The sequence below is a fragment of the Mesoplodon densirostris genome, chromosome 9 (genome assembly GCF_025265405.1).
Source record: "Mesoplodon densirostris isolate mMesDen1 chromosome 9, mMesDen1 primary haplotype, whole genome shotgun sequence".
Lineage (NCBI taxonomy): Eukaryota > Metazoa > Chordata > Mammalia > Artiodactyla > Ziphiidae > Mesoplodon > Mesoplodon densirostris.
The window spans coordinates 84,571,279-84,587,408 of NC_082669.1; the positions used below are offsets into that span (position 1 = coordinate 84,571,279).

General features: G+C 38.7%; 1 protein-coding gene across 3 annotated transcripts in view; it reads left to right on the plus strand.

Moving 5' to 3' along the window:
* The window catches only part of CPED1 (cadherin like and PC-esterase domain containing 1), a 304,458-nt gene that overhangs the window by 74,108 nt on the left and 214,220 nt on the right, over positions 1 to 16,130 (plus strand). For all 3 annotated transcript variants that reach the window (XM_060108389.1, XM_060108390.1, XM_060108391.1), the window contains exon 4: positions 1,059 to 1,134. In XM_060108389.1, the coding sequence (XP_059964372.1) occupies positions 1,059 to 1,134 (76 nt within the window). The remainder of the gene's footprint in view (positions 1 to 1,058; positions 1,135 to 16,130) is intronic.

Here is a 16,130-nt window from a genome sequence, read left to right on the forward strand (position 1 = left end):
AAACTACAGCTTATGACTGAATTATTGAATTGATCAAAGCTTAGAGCAGAAGTGGTATTTAGAGACCCAAGGCTCTATTTTACAAATGGAGAAATTGAAAAGAAGTAAAGTGACAGGCTCAAGGTTCTGATTTTGTTACATGCCAGAAGTGGGACTACAACCCATGTCTCTGGTTCCCTCTCTTTTCTCCAGCTGCAGCTGAGTTCTTTTTTTCCAGTCAGGCCAGCCGGCCACAGTAAAGAAACTCTAATACGTTTTTAGGGTAGAGTGAATTAATTTGAAAGTAATCAATAATTGCTCAAAAATGAATCTGATTTTCAAGCTGATTTACACTGACTCTTTCTGTTGGTTTTAACGAGGCATTACCATCTTTGGCATTATTTGGGGGATTTAGCTGAGAATAGCTAATCTGTCAATTCAGAAGAGGAGGGAATTAAGCTTGCTTGTATCTTTTCTTTAAAAATTAAAAGGTATGTCTGAATTTATGACAACATTTATGAAGCTTTCTAAGAACAAATTTTTGTTAAAATATAGTTTTGTGGTGACTGGGTTTTATACTCGAAAGCAATAAATACCCTTCAGTATGAAGTGAAAACTATAAATGCTAACAGGTTTAGCATTGAATTACCACTAGATGTCCGTGATTCAAATCATTGAGGGCCTTTGGAACTTGGGAGTGTAGTTGACTTTGAGGAATGCTTAGTACTATTTTTTGCCAAAGCAAAATGTGCAACTATCAAGTTAGTAGTGTTACTCTATTTGCCATAATGACATAAATTATTTTCTTGTTTTTTCTAGCAAATATCATGGCTTTGAAATATATCAAGGTTTTAACAAGTATTCCCAAATATTTTGAAGATTTCTAAGGGCATGTTTTTATTTTATGTTATCAAATAAAACTCTATTATTTTGGATTTTAATGGTGACTTACAGAGATTTGAAAATAGGAAGTGGATGGTGTAGACAATGCTTCACATCTGTACCCTGTAGGCTGTTTGTATTTTCTTTGCTTTAGCAGAGAATGCCTAACTCACTAGAATCTTTTTTATTCCTCTCAGGTAAACATATTACCAGAAATACAACATCAGCTTTGCAGAAAGGAAGGATTATGTCAACTAATTAGAAGATTTCCAGGTAATCTTTCATTTGCTTCCTTATGCATAAACCTGTGAGATATATAGGCTTCCTCAGCAGATACCAACCAAGGAGCTCTCAGATCGGCACACTAAGCTCCTTTGTTTATCAATTCCACTATCACAAATCTTCCAGAATCCACAAGGTTTTGCCAATGGGAGGACCTTGATAATAAGGAATAACACAAAACATTGATATTCTTTCTTTTAGATTGCCTTCTAACTTTCCAGAGGAATATTCCTTTTCTTCCTATGTATTTGTCTTCAAAATAATTGCTGCTTCATATTTAAAACAATTATTATAGTACTTCTTAATTATATAAAACTTGAGGTTTTAAAAAAATGTATTTCTTTATGTTAAGTGATTCCGATCGTAACAATTTTGTTTCTTCTTTCTGAAGTTCTCTCAATTTGTCTTGACAACTTTAGGAATTTGAGACAAAAATTACCATCTCACTTCCTCATAGAATCCCAGAGTGGAAAGAACACATCAGATGGCATATGCATCTTCATAGATGAAATTATAGCCTACTTGAAAGCCCATCAGTGAAAGAGTTCCTCACATTTCTAGTTTAAAACCCACTTAATGTTTAATAGTTATGCCTCTAGAAAGTATTGCACTATATAATTAAAAATTAATTTGTGTCTGAGTTGAATCAGAAAACTGGTACCTTAACCCATCAGCTTTTCCATGGGGTTTCTGCTTCTACATCAAACATTAACCACATTGGCATATCCCATTATAAAGACTACAGTCTTCTGTTGTCATTTACCAAGGATTAAAATAAAATAAATATAAATCAGCAATTAATCTTTCAATTTAAGATACCTGTTTAAAATAAATAATAGGTGTATAAACCTGGTTCTGCTGTTATCATTTGATATGACAGGTGTAACTGACTCCCTCATCTCTTTGTTTTGTTTTTGTAAACTTTAACTGGATAGTTTTTTATTTTATAAAAAAAAAAAGTAATATTTTTGTGAGAAGCAAGTAAAATATTCCCATTAATGCATTATTAATAAGTATCTAGAAATCCTTTAATTAAGGCAATTTGAAAAACATTTGTTTATGTTTTGACCAGAACTTACATACTTTTAAAGTATGTTTTTCTTTGTTGCTGTTTACATTTCAAAATGATTGATTAGCACTGGAGTTAGCAGAATAGAATCATAATAATGAAAACCTGTTTGTAGCCAGAAATGGATTACCAGTTTTAAAAAGTTCCCCAAACAACTCTTACCTGAGTTTATATTTTGCTTCCATAAAATTAAAAAGTTTTTTTTCTGTCTTTTTTGCTTTAAACATTTTTTTTTCTCAAGAATATATATAAGTTCCAGACACATGTAGTCCTTTCCCCACTCTGTCTAGTTGGTAATTTTCTACTTATCTCTGTGACTAACAAGGTAATTTCATGGAATATATAGCCTTTTTAATCGAATTATTTCTCCTGTAATGTTATCTTTCTGTAGCTGAAGATAATTTTCTTAGATGTGTAGCTTTAAAACAATATGTCTACAACATTGTTTTCTGATATAAGCTTTATAAACAATAGCTTATGTTGGAGACTCTGGCTATGAATATACAGTATACACTATAAAATCAGTATTCACAAGATTAAAAAACACGGTATTTGTTGTGAATGCTGAATATTTAATATTGAATACAGATTAGATAGCATCTGCTGGTACCTAAAGCTATTTTAAAAAGTAAAGTATTATTAAAAAGATAGTAAAACTAAGCATAATACTATATACTTTAGCCATTTTATTTAAAGCTGAAGTGGCCCATGCTGTTTTGAGCTGTGTTTCATTTAGAGACAGGCAAAACACAAATTTTGAAACCAGAGATTTTAGCTCCACCGCCTATTAGCTGTGTGAGTTAAATTTGGGTTTTGTTGGTTTTTGTTTTTGTTTTTGTTTTTTAATCTATATAGTGAGTAGAGTGAGACCCATTTCACAGATTTAATTTAAAAAATAAAGTGTAGCTACAGGTATGTCTATGTGTGTGTATAATTTTATTGGAAGAATGAAGCATATTACAATATATATGTATTATGTACCTCCAAAATGGTAACTGGATGATCCTAGATTTGAAAAGTCCAGTAACAGGCCTTTCAATATTTTCTCTCTTCATATGATTGATTATCACTACAGTTTTATGTTTCTGTCAAAAACTGTGAAGAGTCTGAGATTTCACCTACTTCCAAGCTCACAAGTCTGCCTGCCACCGTTTCATGGGAGCTGGCAGAAGACAGGAGACTCCTCGGTCAGAGACAAATGACTTTATTGTTTGTAGCAACAGCAGCAGACAGATTATCAGCATTTACACTGGTTCACTGAATCCCAGCTCCCGCAGGGCAAGTGAAGAGGGCTAGGAGGTGACACTTGTATACTAAGTGGTTTGCATTTCAGGAGCAGAACTCTGACCTTAGGGAGTTTGAATGCTCCTAATGGTCAGTGAGTATGCCTGCCCTTTGCCTCAGAGAGAGACATTATTTTTGTTATACTGGACAAAAACTTCTCTTTGCTCTGGAGTGAGACACCATCTCTATCTTTCAAGGCTATCTGCTGCATAAATATCTTTGAAAAGATAGAACAGATTGTCAGTGCCTCTGTTTGCAAACGATGCAAAAAATGTGAAAGATGCATGGAGAAGTATCTCCTAACCATTTCAGAGAAGAATACCTGACAGGTTTTAGCTCTGAAGCTTAAACAATGTATAATTCAGAGCAAGATTTAAAGCCTGTTTGTGCTTCCGTTTTTTATCTATAAAAAGAAGACATTTGGCAGTGATCAATAATGGTGAGATTTCATGATTCCACCGTGCCTTTTTCCCATACAGACACGCTCTCCCAGGCTTTATCTTGAGCACTAGGTAGAGACAAGGATGCTATGAAAGGAGGGATGATCGTCCTAATACATCTGAGTGGGACCTTGCAAGTGTGGCAGGACAAGCAGAGTTTGGGCCAGATATATTTGGGAGTGTTTGAAGACAGAGTGTAAGACTGAGACAGTCTGTTCCATTCCCCAACCACACAGAGTGTACCTGCCATTAGACTTAGAACTCACATTGAAAGGCACAAATCCATGGAATTTTTACTGGCTAGCACAAAGGTTTATTTTTATCTTGCCATTTAATGCTTTGGTGTTTGACATCAAGTGTTTTTGTTGGCCCAAACTTTTTGCTAATGGTTTTTGTTGCTTTTTATTGTTTGGTTTTTCTGATAAAAAGTTTTTTTCCCCTATATTTGAAATATAAGTACAAAACAAAACATCACGGAAACTGTTTTACTTGGGTTGTTGTTTTTGTTCTCCTTTAAGATATCCAAGAAGCCCTGGTTAGGAGTGTGCCAAGGTTTTGGCTATTACTCATTCTTTCTGTACTTTTATCTTAGTTCTGAGCACTGGCTTTTACGTGAAATTTGAAAGGTACCCAGACTCGTACTCAAAGATAACATTTTGAACATTTTAGGATCTCTGGCCTCATCTCTTTAGTAACGTGAGTACATAAAAAAAGAAAAGGAAAATGATAAATAGAATTTACACATTCTGTTGTATTGAAACAAGTGTAGACTTTGAAAAATTATAGTTATTTACTACCAAATATAAAATATATCTTTAAACAACATAATTGAACTTATTTTTAAATATTGGCCAATAATAGCTTTTATCTCACATGGAACTGATGATTGTTTTTAAAAGTCTAGGTCTAAACAATTCTGTTTATCATATGATATCAGTGAAGTATTGTCAGGGAATCAAATAGCCTAGCTTGAATTTAAACAAAGCAACGTGGAAATTGTCGAATAATACCATTTGAGGATTTTTATTGATTTCATTTTTTCCTCTCCTCTGCTGTAGGGAATGTACTCCTTCAAACAAGAATGTGAGAAATGAGATTCCCAGTGTTAAAGGAAATTGGGGACTTAGCTCTAAGAGGCAATCAGGCAAACTTTCACAGAAGACCAGAGTTTGCTTATTCTCTGTGCTCTCAAATGCTGACACCCCCTCTATGTGTCCTCTGAATGCTCCTTCATGCTTATATCTTTCCAGAGTCTTCCACCTCTGTCTCACACATGATTATATCCTTTGTGCAAAACATTCTTTCCCCAAGTAAAACTCTCATGTTTTTAGTATGACTGACTTCAGCTAGGTAATAGCAGCAAGTAAGTTGATGGAACTAATTCAGACTAAATTACACCCTCACCCCAGTCATAAGCCTCTTAGATGTATTTGCATTTTTATAAAAGAAGCTTGCAAACCCAGTGAATTTCTAACTGGTAGAATTTCTGGAAGCGCATTCAAATTCCCACTCAGTTCATCCAGTCCATTATTGAGACTATAGCCAGAGTGATCTTTTCCTCCATCTCTTTCAGAAATAAAACAAGTCTATTAGGCAGTTTGTCTAGGGACTAAACAGTGAGGCCCAGGTAACTAGCTATCTGATGCTCTGACTCGAGTTGGGGATGGATTTTTAACTAGATCAGAAGTCACACACCCAAATGTTTACAAGAGCCTGGCACGTGACATAAAGAATTTGTAACAGGGCTTCCCTGGTGGTGCAGTGGTTGAGAATCTGCCTGCTGATGCAGGGGACGCAGGTTCGTGCCCCGGTCCGGGAAGATCCCACATGCTGCGGAGAGGCTGGGCCCGTGAGCCAGGGCGCTGAGCCTGCGCGTCCGGAGCCTGTGCTCCACAACGGGAGAGGCCACAGCAGTGAGAGGCCCGCGTACCGCAAAAAAAAAAAAAAAAAAGAATTCGTAACAAATACAGAAGCTTAAGAGACCAAATAACCTGCACATTTTCAGTATTTGGCTTGTCATCAAATGTATAGACTCATTAACATAAGCCATTTGGGCTCCAAGAAGAGAAGAGGGGTTGGAGACATAGGAAAGTACAAGGCGGTATGACGTGGCCTCACCCAGATACACCTCAGCAGAGTGGCTTTGCTGGAAGCATAAAGTTCCCTCATGTTTCTCATCCCTGTTAAATTCAGTTACCACTGAGATTCACATCCCATCGGGTGGCCTGGCCCTTCTCCTTCTACCTCTTTATTCCCGTACTTGTCTCCACTCCTTCCTCTTAGCACATGTTTGCATTTCTCTAAACCCTTGGTGACTCCACCTTCCATTTTCCTCACAAAGTGGTAACTTTGTTAATCCCTAGGAACAATGAAGCTGGGTGTTCTACTAAAACCTTAATCTCTGGAGTTGGGAGGGATTTGTTGGTGTCTCTCTGCCCGTCCTCCTTACGCTCATCTCTCAACATCCTGATCATTCAGAATATCAATAAAGAAGTCATCACCTTGGTTAACTCCTTCTGGAGACTTCAGATCTGCCACCATTCTTATCAGTTTTGATGTCCACACCAATGACCCTTTCATCATCACAGCTCTTTGATCTCATCAAATCCATGACCTTCATTTCTCTGCAGCTTCTGCCTCCCGCCTGTGTAGCCTTGCTGATTAGTAACTTGCATCACAGACAACTACATCCATCTTTGAGACTTTAAACTAATTTACCACTTTATAATCACTGTCTTTCTGGCTTTTTCACTCCTTCAATGCCTCTGAGCCTAGAATCTCAGATGTCACTTTCAGTACTCTTAATTCTGCTGCTTTCTCCAAGGCCCTCAGCCATATTTGGCCATTAGAGAGCATGAATAGTGGTCAGTGGAGGTGGATTCTGTTTATCAAGCGTGATTCTGTTTTCAGGCATGAAAGTTCATAGAAATGTTCTTCTCTTTCTTTCCTGTATCCTGTTAAGTTTTTTGGCCACCCATGAGAAAGAAAATAGAAATCAGATTTTAAAATTATCAAACATGCATTTTTTAATTCTTTTACCTTTCCCTTTTATTATGCCTTTATGATGCTAGTGAGCTACATTCAATGTGAAAAGAATAGAAAATACAGATAAGCAAAAAGCAAGAAAAAATGTAAATTTAGTGAAACTACATAATTTTCCATACTTTTCCTGTTCATGAACAATATTTACATACTAGAGTACTATGCAATTCAAGTGTGAGCAAATCATGGCATGTTTATCTGTGGAAAACTATGAAGACATTAAAAGTGATGGAGGGACTTCCCTGACGGTCCACTGGTTAAGACTTTGCCTTCCAATGCAGGGAGTGTGAGTTCAGTCCCTGGTCAGGGAGCTAAGATCCCACATGCCTTGTGGCCGAAAAACCAAAACATAAAACAGAAGGAATATTGTAACAAATTCAATAAAGACTTTAAAAATGGTCCACATCAACAACAAAATCTTAAAAAAAAAGTGATGGAGAGCTACATTTATTGGCATAGAAAAATATTCACACTATATTGTTGAGTTAAAAATAAAGAGGAGTGGGCTTCCCTGGTGGCTCAGTGGTTGAGAGTCCGCCTGCCGATGCAGGGGACACGGGTCCGTGCCCCGGTCTGGGAAGATCCCACATGCCACGGAGCGGCTGGGCCGTGAGCCATGGCCGCTGGGCCTGTGCATCCCGAGCCTGTGCTCTGCAACGGGAGAGGCCACAGCAGTGAGAGGCCCGTGTACCGCAAAAAAAAAAACCAAAACAAAAAAACAAAACAAAAATAAAGAAGAGTAATCCTAATATATATATATTACATATATTTTATATTAGTATATATTTTACCTATTCATATAATATCTATGTAAAATATATGTTAATAATATATTTTGTTTTAAAACTATATACTTACATATATACATATGTATATTAATTCATTTAGTCCTCACAATGTCTTCATGAGGGAGATATCATTATTATTCCTATTTATCTCAAGTGTAGAGAAATTAAGTAAAATTTTCAGTATCACACATCTAACAAGTGGTATCTTCACATAGTCAGTATGAGTCTGGAGTCTGCTTTCTTAACCACTTCTCTCCTCCAGACTCCTCCGGGTGGCATTCACGGCCTGCCACAGGCTGAGGTCCCTATTTCTCCCTGGTCTCCTATTGTCCCCCAACCTAACTCTCTGCTCAAGCCAAGTCCCTCCCTTCACTGTCCCTTCAACACCAGGCTTACTGCCCACTCCTTCTCCTGCCTTTACCCTAATGACCTCATTTAACTTAACCATCGCTTTAAAGACGTTGTCTCCAAATACAGTCACATTCTGAGGTACTGGCGGTTAGGCCTTCAACATGAATTTTGAGGGGATACCATTCAGCCCATAACAGCCAATAAAGAGGCAGAGAACTGTGACTGGCAGTTCACCAGATCCATATGGTGAGAGGAGAACAGATCCCCAAAGGAAGAAAGATACTAGACAGATAAAAACAATGGATGTCTATTATTATAGGGTTTTGTTTTTTGTTTTTTTGTTTTTGCGGTACGTGGGCCTCTCACTGTTGTGGCCTCTCCCGTTGCAGAGCACAGGCTCCGGATACGCAGGCTCAGCGGCCATGGCTCACAGGCCCAGCCACTCCGCGGCATGTGGGATCTTCCCGGACCGGGGCATAAACCCGTGTCCCCTGCATCAGCAGGCGGACTCTCAAGCACTGCGCCACCAGGGAAGCCCTATTATAGGTTTTTTGATAAATATTTATTGATTGTTTATGATAAAGCCCATGGCATTCTTTAGGCAGAACGAATCATTCTTCCTAAATGATCCATTTTAAGGAAAGAGAATATTCATGTTTTCTTCTCTTTGTTACTTTCTACCATGAACCCCAGTTCTCACATGCTCTCAGACCTTTCTCTGCTCTCCAGAGCTAGCTAATATGAGAAATTAATTCGTTCTGCTCTACTTTCCTCTCTCAAGTATACCCTTCTTTTCATTCGATATACTTCAACCCAAAATAATAATTTTATGGATAACAATTTTAGACACCATTGCAGACCAGTCAGAATTTCATGGAAACTATCGAATCATGCAAATGAAGCAATCATCTACTGAGTCTGGCCTATCCATAAAACTGATCACTCTGCCTGTGAGCCATCAGTCTCTAACTGGACTAATCACAGACACAATCAAATGTGGACTTTGAGAAAACGGTAGCATCGCCTTGCTTCATTTCCTTGAAAATGGGAAAAAATATTTGCTGCTTATTATAGCCTGTTAGTCGTAAACTACGTAATTCTTCTTTCCATTTGACATATCTTAAGACTAAGAAGCAAACTTGTCGATGTGCTTGGCATATATACTGTGACGTGCTTCCTGCCCGGCCAGTGGCAAGACAGGAGGGAGGGTCAGTGGATGCTGGTAGCACTGGGGTATGAGGGTCAGTGGAAGCTTTGGGAGACTCACTTTTTCTTTGGGAGAAGCTAGATCGAGCTCAGTGACCCAAAGGTGCTTCTTGCTCTGGTGTTGCTCACGACATTATACTTTGCACTTTGGGCATCAGGACAGTGTGAAAGGGACAACACGTCCATTTTCCAGTAATGGAAAGCAGCATAATGGCAGCTCCTTGACATCCCAGAAGTTGTCCTAAAGACCAGCTGGCTGAGGGAGCTGATTAATCCCTCTGCTCTTTGGTTAAATGGCCCTGACCTTTTAAACTTGAACTGGTTTGGTGAATCATTACATTTCTGGTGCATGACTTGCGTACCTCCTGCCATCATGTAGGTATATTTACTTATTTCACTTCAGGAGTTTGTTATCTTGGGCCAAACACTGGGACACATGAGGGGCAAGATCGCATAGCACACTTGCAACAATGTGTGTGATTCTGATGATTAAATCTGATTTTCAACAGACCATAGAGGAAGAGGTGTTAAGAGAGATACTTACTTTTGTTGTCCAAATCTTTCCAGCAAGTCCCCATTTACTTATTTCTGTGCTAAACATAGTGGAGTAGCACTACATCTAAATGGCACCAAAACAACTTGTTAAAACATGAACAACTTTAAACAACAAAACTGAGTTCCCTTTGCATTACATAATAAAAACTCAGTGAACTATACTTGTACTTCATGGATTTGTTTACCCTGTTTGCCCAGCCTGCATCTATTAAATCAATAGTTTATTCCTCGCTGTGTGTAGATACGTTCCGTGACTCAATATGTTGCCCTCTGAAATAAACTCTACCATATTTGTTTGCCTTTTCCTCAACAAAAACATTGCCCAAGCAGTGATTGTGATATTTTCCCCATATCACTTCTTCCTGAGCTACTGTATTTGCAACAGAAATACTAGCAGAGAATCTGAAATCTTGATAAGATGCCTCCCAAAAACATAACTTGCTTTAAAATAGATGAAAAACCTCTTACAGAAATGGCCAAACTTTTTATTTTAAGCCATCAGGGGCTGCTTTATTTGGGGATTACAAGAGCTAGATTAAGAAGGGGGCAAAATGAAATCAAGTTCTAGAATTTGGGCTTCCCTGGTGGCACAGTGGTTGAGAGTCCGCATGCTGATGCAGGGGACATGGGTTCATGCCCCGGTCCAGGAAGATCCTGCATGCCGTGGAGCAGCTGGGCCCGTGAGCCATGGCCTCTAAGCCTGCGCGTCTGGAGCCTGTGCTCCGCAACGGGAGAGGCCACAACAGTGAGAGACCCGTGTATCGCAAAAAAAAAAAAAAAAAAAAGTTCTAGAATTTAGCTGCTGAAGTGGTGAAAATTCATCCTGAAGCTTACATACTTGCCTTGTTTTGTGAGTAAACTCAATAAGCAAAAGACAACTATTCTATGATCTTGATTCATTTATTTCTGTATATATATACAGAGACAGAGAGAGACAGACAGAGAGACACAGAGATTTTGGTGTTGGAGGATATAGTATGTTGAACTTCAAGAAAATCTCTTACCCAGTCTCTTCTGGTGGTAGAGGTAGATACTGAACAACAACAACAAAATTACAAGTGTTATGAAAGAAAAACAGTGTTAGTAGGTTTGCAGTGCTCATGGCTTGTTCATTCATTTTCTTGGAACTCCAGGGCTGTGAACTGACTTTTGATTTGCAAGATATCACTGATATTAGGAAATGAAAACCCACTAAAGTGATGCATTAGCCCTAAGGCACACAACTTCATAAAGTGTATGTTACATTACACATTTATTTGTGGGAAGATGATGCTTGTTGTGACTTGTCTCTTGAAGTTCTCATTGTAACCATAATAATTAATCATATGATTTATTAGGACTGATACATTTTGATAGACATTTAGTGTCTTCCAGTCTGACAGATCCTGTTGAAATATATATTGATAAAAACCCAAAATGGGATTTGCAGCAAGCTACAAAGTGAAATACATTCATTTCCCGAAATAGAATCTTAGAATCCTTCATCTGTAGTTGAAGTTATGATTAGAAAGGTTATGTATCTTGGCAGAAGTATAATTAACTGAATGAATGGGATTGTTTTGGAAGATGCTTTACTCTTTGATGATGGGTTGGGTGTGCTTCTGTCTGGGAGAGACGCATAGATTCTATTATATGCTAAACCCCGTTCAAATCCTGTGATTCACTGCTTCGATAACTTTTGGGATGATTTTCTTTAAACTTCTCTTAGCACCACCTAATGGTAAAAATGATATCATAGTCATAGCAGCAGTACAATCCCAGTGTTGATAGTCATTTCACAAGAAAATGTGTAGCTTATCAAAGGGTCAACTTACCCCTAAATAGACAAAAGTAGGTAATTCAGCCACATTAACTGAGAAGGCCTTTTGAAGGACTCTCTTGCCTCATCCATTTCTGGGTGGACTCATAAGTAGTGGTAAGAATCCTAGCCTAAGAGGTCAGAAGAATTCTAACCTTCAACCTAGTGAAGGCGGAAGTCAGGAATCCTGTGGTCCCTGTATGAGGAGACCTGAATTCTAGTTCCACCCAGCTACTAAGTATAGTGACATGACTCTGGGAAAAGTACTTGGTCCATTTGTGCCTCTTTTCTAGACTTGTAAGATAGGAACAATTATAGTAACCATTCTTTCCTCACAGAGTTGTCATGCAAATGTTTTATAAAAGAATATGTGTTGTAAATCTATAAAAGTTATATTACGGTATAATTTCTATATTGCTCAAGATATCCATGAATTGATTCAGAGAGAAAAATTGACTGAGGTGCTCAGTTTTTCAGACTGACATACAACTGTCACAACAATATATATTGTTCTTTTTGGAGGCATGCTGATATGGAAAGAAAGCCTATTGATGCCCAAGTATTTATCTAAAGTTAGAGGTTGAATATAGATAGTCATCAAACACGATTAGTAGTAATTTTGTGTTTGTTTTACAAATAGATTGGGGCTTCATGATTTATGCCACAAGGTTATATTATAGATAAATTACCCTCAAATAATAACACGTGGTAACATTAATTCTTTACTTATCATGTGTTGGACACTGTGTCAAGCCCTTTATCTACTTACTCTTTTAACCCTCTGTAACCATCTGTGGGGCAGATACTGATATGTCTTCTTTAGATAGAGGAATGGAAGCTCCAAGAATGTCTGAGCTACACAGCTGGAAAGGAGCAGATCCATATCTCAGGCACCATGCTGTACCTCTTGTAACAAGCATGAACCACTATACTGTATTTTAAGCCTGTCCCTTATAATGCAAGAAAATAAGAAAGGAGCTATTTAAGAAAGCCTAATACCTGGGCCTAATGAGAAAGGGAACTTGTTTACCACTTTATTATTATTATTATCATTATTAATCATCAATATTATTATTTGATCAACTAAAGTAATTCTTATAATTTCTTATTTATCATAATATTTACATATAAGGAGATATTAAGTGAATTTGCTGCAGGCAGAAGATTGTTTCACTTTAGTCTTTTTTGTTTGTTTGTTTTAGTTTTTTAATAGGGAACTCAGTAACAGATGGGAATTGCCTACCCTGGGAGAGTCAGAAGCTCAGGTCCTCAGTGCTCACTGGCACTTTCTTGAGGGTCCTCTCTACCTTTCTTCTGTTCCCTTTTTATCTGATGTGCCCACTCAGGCTCAGCTCCTCAAGCCATCCACAACCATTTTTAGGCAAAGTAGAAAATTTCACGTGACAAACCTCATACCACAGCCATATGCCTGGGGTTTGGGGCAACTCAGATGTGGGTGTAGCCACCAACCTGAGGTCTGGGCCTCTGGAATGACAGTGACCACTTTGGGCCACATGGAAGGACCAAGTATTAGTAGTCCTGGCTCTTCAAAGCTGCTCTTCTGACATTTTTGGGAGGGCTTTTAGAATTCACTGGCTGTGCTGCCAAAAGGGTTTATAAAGCAGCAATCTGGGGATGTGAAATTAATGAATGTAAGTAGAACAAAATTACGTTTTGTGGGTGATATATGATTTCTGTCAGAACAAGTAATTGCTTTGACCTGATGGCACATCTGCTGTCGGGTAGTGGCGAGTGCAGACTGAGCCCGGCTGCATATGTGTGGATCCCATCTTGACGTCTTAATAGCCCACTGTCCTTGGGCGTTTCTTACCTTCTCCATGCTTCAGTTTTCTGTCTGCAGTGTAGGGACAAATAATGACTCTGCGTCCTGGGGTTGGTAAGAGGATCGAAGGAGTTCGTGCACTTAAAGTACTTGGAACAATGCCTCACACAGAGTCAGCAACCCACGAACATTAAGTATTTAATAAGCATTTCCATAAATATTGGTTGCTTCAGCAAGTCTTTCCATAAATATTTGTTGATAAGTACTAACCACTGCTCCTATCCAGTTGGTGAGACCCATGTTTTTCAGGATTCACTAACCTGGGAATAAAGCTAGGATTTTTTTTTTTTTTAACGTCTTTATTGGAGTATAATTGCTTTACAATGGTGTGTTAGTTTCTGCTGTATAACAAAGTGAATCAGCCATATATATACATATATCCCCATATCCCCTCCCTCTTGAGTCTCCCTCCCAGCCTCCCTACCCCACCCCTCTAGGTGGTCACAAAGCACCGAGCTGATCTCCCTGTGCGATGCAACTTAAAGCTAGGATCTTAAAATGGTCACAAAAACATTTCTTTGCCTCCACCTACACTCACTATCTTCAGACCTCTTCATCTCAGAATCCTGCTTCCAATCACTTTTGGATCATCCTAAAGCAATCTTTTCATTCATTCCTATCAGACCTCACATTCTTTATGGATAAATTTATTTATTAATCTCTGGTTGATCTGGAAGGAAGTATCTGTAACTTACCTATACACATAATTTCAACAAGCCCTAATGTAATGCCCTAACTTTTATATAAGGGACAAATAAAAGGCAAGTACTTTATAGTGTAACAATTTGTAATCTAATATGTAAATGTTTAGGCATAATGACAGCATAAGGAGTAATGAAATAGTCAAATGCTCCCTCTTTTTTTTTTTTTGTGGTACGCGGGCCTCTCACTGTTGTAGCCTCTCCCGTTGCGGAGCACAGGCTCCGGACGCGCAGGCTCAGCGGCCATGGCTCACGGGCCTAGCCGCTCACGGCATGTGGGATCTTCCCAGACTGGGGCACGAACCCGTGTCCCCTGCATTGGCAGGTGGACTCTCAACCACTGCGCCACCAGGGAAGCCCAAATGCTCCCTCTTTTATTTGGAATCTCCATGAATGTGACAGGTACAAATTCAGATTGGTGCAGTTGTATCGTAAGGAAACTAAGATTCCATGGGTCACATTGCTGTCGGTGAACAACTCTTGAGACAGTCACAAGCAAAACCTTGCTTGACTATGAAATTGCACTCCTGAAAAACTCAGTGTATGTTAAAACTTGGGGTTTATATATAAAATGGAGTCAAGCTCCAGGTTAAAATAATTACCAACAGGCTTTTCATCCACTTCGATGTCCAGTGAGACATTCAAAAGTGATATAGGGTGGGGGAGAATTTATTGTTTTGCACAGAGCGATATTCAACATAGTAACAGCTGTTGTGGTATGTGCCTTGGCCGATGAGAATGGATATCTCACTATTCAAACAGACACTGGACTCTGCACCTTACCAATACATTCCAAGTAAACATCAGCCTTATCCTACACAAGGCAGAGATCTAGGCTTTATAACCCTCATCTATTAAATTTCAGTAGCATTCTTGATCATTGTGATGGCCTCAAATGCCCCCTTTGTCTTAGAGGGTGTGCCTTATGTGCTCATGAACACAATCCTCTTACACTCAATACCGTGTCCACTATTTTCTTCATTTCTGCTCTGGTACCCTGTGGTCATCTGCTGCCAATGTAACCGCTGGTCACACCCACCAAAGGTGTTCTGCCACTGGAGTGCCCCATGGCAGAGGCTGCTGCTGCACCTGCCATTGTCTGTGCTGTCCCATGTCCAGTGTAAGGGATCCTGAGGTTCATGCTGTGCCTGCTTCTCCTCTGGCTGCTGCTGAAACTGTTGGTGCCATGTCCCATGTACCAGTCACTGTCTTGTCCATTGGCTGGAGGTCTACTGATATTCTCAGAAGCCTGAATAAGTCAACCCTAAAATGATTTAGTAGTAAAAAATCAATAGTCAAAATCTTTCTTTACGTTATATATTTTTTTCTATTGTATGTAATGTTACACTCTCACTAAAAACACATTCTTTCAGTATTGTTTTAGCTTCTGACCCAAAACCTGGAGTGGCAGTAAGGCCTGTGGAATATAGGAGCAACATACTAAGAGTTGCCCTTCTCTTTCATGTTGTCCTGTTATCCTTGGACTTCTCTTCCATCCACTCTTTTTTCTTTAGGACAGATTCCTTACTATTAGGCTTTACCCACAGTTCTTCCAGTCAGGGACAGACATAGTGAACTCCTAGCTGGACACGGATTGGTGTCACACTAAAACTCCATCACACTGGTAAATAATACCCAGATGGCATTCTTGTCATCATTCATTGACCATAGGGTTTCAAAGAACAGCAACAAAATGTAGGTGTCTTGTCTTTTCCTAGTTTAGGGGGTTGGGATGGTCGTGTTTAATATCATTGAGTTCCAACAATGTCACGACTAGACCTGAAATATTTCTGTTGAGCATATGGAAATAAGACTGCATTTATCCTTCACATATAGAGCCATAGCTATTTATATTATTGTGTTCCAAATATTGCAGAAGCGGGAATGTTTACTTTGTATCTAAATACAGA